Here is a 5,863-nt window from a genome sequence, read left to right on the forward strand (position 1 = left end):
CGCCGCCCCCGCCGCCCCACGTGCGCGGTGGTCCCCCCGAGCGCACGTTCCTGGCTTTCCCTATTTTTCTTTTTTGGTAACCTCCCAGTCTTTCTTTCTCTCTATCCCTACCTTTTGCGTCAGGGGGAAAAAAGTTGTGTCGAAAGTGTCCACCGATTACCGCCTCCCCACTGTCCTTCCTTTACCCCCGCCCCACTTTCTTCTTCTTCTCCTCCTTTTTTTTTTTCCTCCCCCGAGCGGCGGCAAAATTGTTTAGTGTTTATTTTCTTTTACGATCAATAGCTTTTTCTTGGTCGGGGCGGTTACTCAACGGCGGAACGGCGTGGACCTCATGTAGAAATGACAACAATGGAAGGGGCCAGCGGGTCGAGTTTTGGAATAGACACGATTTTGTCCAGTGCCAGTTCTGGCAGTCCCGGCATGATGAATGGAGATTTCCGCCCGCTTGGCGAGGCGAGGACCGCGGATTTTAGGAGTCAGGCTACCCCGTCTCCCTGTTCGGAGATTGATACCGTAGGAACGGCACCTTCTTCTCCTATCTCGGTCACCATGGAGTCCCCGGAGCCGCATCTCGTAGCAGACGGGCCCCAGCATCACCACCATCTCCATCACAGCCAACAGCCGCCGCCGCCAGCCCCGGCCCCGACGCAAAGTTTGCAGCCTTCGCCCCAACAGCAGCCGCCGCCGCCGCAGCAACAACAGCCAGCAGCCCAGCAGCTGGGCTCGGCCGCCTCGGCCCCCAGGACTTCCACCTCTTCTTTTTTAATTAAGGACATCTTGGGCGACAGTAAACCTCTGGCGGCGTGTGCACCCTACAGCACTAGTGTCTCCTCTCCCCACCACACCCCAAAGCAGGAGAGCAATGCAGCGCACGAGAGCTTTAGGCCAAAGCTCGAGCAGGAGGACAGCAAAACCAAACTCGACAAGCGAGAAGATTCCCAGAGCGACATCAAATGCCACGGTGAGTCGCGCCGCCCCAGCTGCCGTCTGCTTCTTCTCTGGTTCCCTTCTTCCCTTCAGCTTCCAGCGAATCTCCAATGGGGAATTATTCCGGGAGATTGTTGGGCGATTGGGCGATGGTCAAAGAATGCAAACTGGAGAGAGGCCTGGGCGAGCGATTAAGAGACGCTACCGAAGTTGTGTTTATTGTTACATTTTTACCTCTTAACCTTTACCGCCATCCAGTTTCTTTCTTCGTTTTACTTAATTTTAATGTATTGCGAGAGGGCCACGACGAGGAGGTCTGACGGGAAATACTTTTCCTTGACAAAAGGGACCATCTTGAGGGTTTTTTTCTTCTTCTTTTTTTTCTTTTCTGGTTGAGACCTTGGGAATGGGAGAGGGGAGTGAGATGGGAGACACAAACTATTTAGCTAGCGTGGAGTCTAGGGGTGTGATCACAACCTGATGTTTATTCTTTAATGCAAATGATTTCCCCCCCCCACCCCCGGCATATTTTCTAAACACCGTCACAGGAATTATCAGATTCGAGGAAGGAAAAAAATTCCCTTTTGATTAACAGAACAATTTGGGATTAATACAAGTAAGACAGTAAAGATTCATAATCATTTTTTAAAACACCCTTTTTGCCCAGTGGTCCCAACAAAATTCTGTATCCTCAGTAAAATTTTTGGCCCCTTACAAGTAATAGGGAGGTAGTATTTTTAAAAAATAATTTATAGAATTGAATTTGTCCATTTTTGTAAAATCAGATGACAATGGAAATTGTCTTTCAACTCCCTTTCTCCATTTTCTCCTCGGACAATGTCATAAGAAGGTGTTCTGATCTTTACATGATAAGAGTTTTAACATACCAGGGGAGTACTTTTTTACTTTACCGATAAGTTATTTATTATTATTAATCTTTGGTTCTCTGGCAAAGATAAGTGCTGACTGGAAGATAGGATATTGGCTTCTCATTTTACTATTATAGTATTAGCATAATAGTGCCCTAAACAGATGTACAGTCTGGTCTGGCGATTTTTCGTGCACCAACCTCCCCAGTGGGTCAATTAGAGAGATTATTGTTCTTCCTGCAGGGAAGATCAAGGAGCGCTGCACAAACGGGTACAAACAGAGAGGGATTGACATATCGATTTCCCAGCATTTCAGTAAAAAACCAAAGTTGACAAATAGAATCCGGAAATCTCTGCACTGTCACCTGGATGGGCTCAATGATTTTGAGTTCAGCTCGGTGTCGGGGCAACAAATTTTTCCAAAGCTTTCAAAGACCCAATACAGGCAGCTGCAGAAAGCTCGATTCCAACATTTCCTAGGTGCATCTGAAAAAGAGAAATATGTGCCTGTAACTCCCAGTAAACAGAAAAAAAGTTAAACAAACAAACAAAAAGTGTCCTCTTCTAAAAAAAAAAAAAATCCACATAAAAGACTCTTTGGAAAGAACTAAATTAGAAAAGTGGTCCTGGTGAAAACAATTAAAAAAATGGACAGGGTCCTCCTCTACCCCATCAAGGAAAACAGAAACAAAAAGTCTTTTATTGAGAATTATTTCTTAAACTCTTAACTTCCAATCAGAAAATTTTTTTTTAGAAGAAGAAGGGTTCTTTTAGAAGAACCCCTTTAAAAGAACCCTTTTAGGATATCTCTCCACAGGGCCCAAGAGTCCCCAGCCAGAAAACAATCCTCTTCCGATACCCTGGCTCAGACCCAAGTATATGTGTGTGAGGGTAGTGGCAGAGTGTAGTCCCCTGAGACCAGTGGTTGTCTTGGGAATGTGAAAGTGTGTGCCAGGAGGATACTCCACCCTTTCCTATTTCAAGCTAACTTACATGGCTGTGTCTGGGTTTCTATTGTAGGAACAAAGGAGGAAGGAGACCGAGAGATTACAAGTAGCCGTGAGAGTCCCCCTGTGAGAGCCAAGAAGCCTCGAAAAGCCAGGACAGCTTTCTCTGACCACCAGCTTAATCAATTGGAACGTAGCTTTGAGCGGCAGAAGTACCTGAGTGTTCAGGACCGCATGGATCTGGCAGCTGCACTCAACCTTACTGACACCCAAGTCAAGACTTGGTATCAGAACCGAAGGTAAGGCAGGCTCTTTGAGGAGCAGAGATGTCTGCCCAGGTCATAAACATTGCACCAATCTTCTTCCTTCCTGCCCTCTGGAGACTAGGGACTGAGAGTCCCTAGTGCTGACTGAGTCCCTAGTGCTGAGTAGGTGTTTTCAGACTAGGGGTAGGGATTAGCCAAATCTCCAAGGTGAGAGAGACCTTAAGGCAGCTGGAATTGGGCAATTGTGCACTTCTAAGTATCTTAACAGGTGCTACTTTCCCTTGGAAACCTGAGCTGCTGGAATTCCCCACACTTTATCTCCAAATCAATCAAGCCACACCTTCTCAAATTGAGACATCTGTGCAGCTGACACTCAGGCCCAGAGAGCTGTATGCGTGGTGCACCCCTTGGGCCTGCCCCAGGCTGGTTCCAAATGTCTGTAGTCAGCAACATGGCCCAGCCATTGTGGTCCCCACAGAGCTGTCCCACCAGTCTTGGCTTAAATGTGAGGTGGTTGGGAGAGCCAGGGTTACAGCCTTAAGCCTTGGTCCTGCATCTCCTCAGAGATTAGGAGAGTCCAGCTGGGTTAGAATTGGGTTTACAGCCCCAGGCTGGAGAATCAGGCAGTTGGCCAGGCGTCTAGACTGGGTGTCTGTCCCCTATATTGGCTGCCTCCACTGTCTCAATAGGGAGAAAGGGTGCCACAGAGCCTGCCCAGCCCTGCTGCATTTTTAGAAAGGAAATTAAGAAAGCAGCTGGCTGTGCTTGCAAGGTCCTGAACTATAGGACTGAACCTGGGCAGTCTGAGAAGAGGTTATTTTGTGTTTCCAAGCCTGGCGCTCATCTCCCTTGTCTCTCCCCCTCCTTTTCTCTCGTTTGTGTTCTAATCGTCCATAAGTGCGGTTGGAAATGCCCATCCAGTTGTCATCTTTACCATAATTTTCTGTCTCATTACATACGGATTCAGCCACCCTAATTCTGTCGGAAAACATTAGTGTCATTTGTAGCCAATTTAAAATGGGCGACATGTTTATTAATTTGGTTGGAGCTGCTGGGTATGGACAGCCCACCAGCCTTACGTTCCTTCATAAGGCATTTGAGCCAAGGGCCTGCTCCTGTCTTCTTCCTAAAGGGGGGTGTAGATGGGGGAGGGAGGAGACCAAGAAAAACTGATCACAGGTTTTAATTGTTACTTTCCCCAAAGGAGGAAGTGTCTTGAAATGCATCTCCCCACCCCAAAGGCCAGGAGGTACTGTCCTCCTGGGAGAGCCCTCTCTCAAACGAATTCCGATTTGAAACCTTGTCTCGTTCCTTGCCCTAAATCCCCTACTCACTGTAGGGATCTGTCAGGCTGATAAGAGAATTGTCTCCACAGCCCTGGGGAAAGAGAGGAGCTGGAGTCTGAGGCCCAGGAGAGACTGTCCCTTTGTTTACAGTTTTGGTTACTTCTTTCTCGGTGGGGAGGGGGAGAGGCTGAGAGCAGACACTTCGGAATTATTGGGGGAGCACTTTGAAAGAGAATTAAGGGAGGAGGGGGAAGAGTGTGGAAAGAGGTGGTCTCCTTTAGTCTTCAGGAAAGTTTCAGGAAGTAGCCACAGTATGAGGGGGACAAGTAGAGCAAAGGGACAGAAAAAGGCAGCGGAAGCTTATAGGATTTCATCTTCCAGTGTCTTAGACTTTGAGGGTGTAGTTTACAAAATTGGCTTTGGGTTTGAGTCCTCTTGTGAGCTAGGTGGGGGCAGGAGATGCACATTCCCAGTTCCCAGAGCTCTCCAAGTCTCCCTACTGGGTGAGGGAAAAGGAGAAGATGGGAGAGGACCAAGGAATGGGTCGGGCCTCTGTGCCTGGTGCCTGGACCATGTCCACAGCCGCCTCTGGGTGCATGTACGCCTGCTTTCTTTCAGGACCAAATGGAAGAGGCAGACTGCGGTGGGCCTGGAGCTGCTGGCAGAGGCAGGGAACTACTCAGCACTGCAGAGGATGTTTCCTTCACCTTATTTCTATCACCCAAGTCTGCTGGGCAGCATGGACAGTACGACAGCCGCGGCAGCTGCAGCTGCCATGTACAGCAGCATGTACCGGACTCCTCCAGCACCCCATCCCCAGCTACAGCGGCCCCTGGTACCCCGAGTGCTCATTCATGGCCTGGGACCAGGGGGACAACCAGCCCTCAATCCCTTGTCCAATCCCATCCCAGGCACCCCACATCCCCGGTGAAGAAGGAGGGAAGGCTCTGCAATCCCTCCCAATCCCTGACCTGACCTGGACAGCTGCCCCACCTCTTCCCGCACCAGACCTCCATTGCGGCGGACACTGGGAGGCGGAGGAGTAAGAGAGGAAGATACTCATCTATGGGCCAGGGTCCCCAAAGAGGAGCCAGCTTTCTGCTCTCCATCCCAACCCCCCAGAGGCAGGGCTGGAAAGCTCCCCCACAGCAGTGTGACTGGGAAAACGCTGACCCCACACAAAGTGCAACCAGTAAGTGAAAACATCAACAAAAACAAAACCTCAAGTTCTTTTTAAAAAAACGACTTTAGGGACAAGCAGGAGGGAGGGAGGGGGGAGGGCTAAAAAGGGAAGAAAGAAGGGCATGGAGAGGAACTGTAGGGCAGAGAGAATTGTAGGTGGACAGACAGCCTCAAATATCCAGGCAGAGGGTGTTGCCATGGACATTCATCTGCCCCAGAGAAAAGAGGAGGGTGACTGAGAACTTTGCACTGATTTCTCATGACCTTTTTTCTTTTGGAAAAGTGGCATGCTCCATAATATGAAAAAAAAAATGTACATTTGAAAGACTGAGTGATAAGTGATATATCATATTTATTATATGTTGTCCAAAAAAGAGTCACTTATA

The 5,863-nt window shown here is 48.7% G+C and overlaps 1 protein-coding gene across 1 annotated transcript; it reads left to right on the forward strand.

The window, feature by feature from the left end:
- The first annotated feature begins 339 nt into the window (after positions 1–339).
- Barhl2 (BarH like homeobox 2) lies at positions 340–5,226 on the forward strand. The gene is made up of 3 exons (XM_076863034.1): positions 340–961; positions 2,817–3,042; positions 4,914–5,226. The coding sequence occupies exons 1-3, from the start codon at positions 340–342 to the stop codon at positions 5,224–5,226; spliced, it is 1,161 nt and encodes a 386-aa protein (XP_076719149.1).
- Positions 5,227–5,863: the final 637 nt, after the last annotated feature.

The sequence above is a fragment of the Callospermophilus lateralis genome, chromosome 7, assembly GCF_048772815.1.
Source record: "Callospermophilus lateralis isolate mCalLat2 chromosome 7, mCalLat2.hap1, whole genome shotgun sequence".
Lineage (NCBI taxonomy): Eukaryota > Metazoa > Chordata > Mammalia > Rodentia > Sciuridae > Callospermophilus > Callospermophilus lateralis.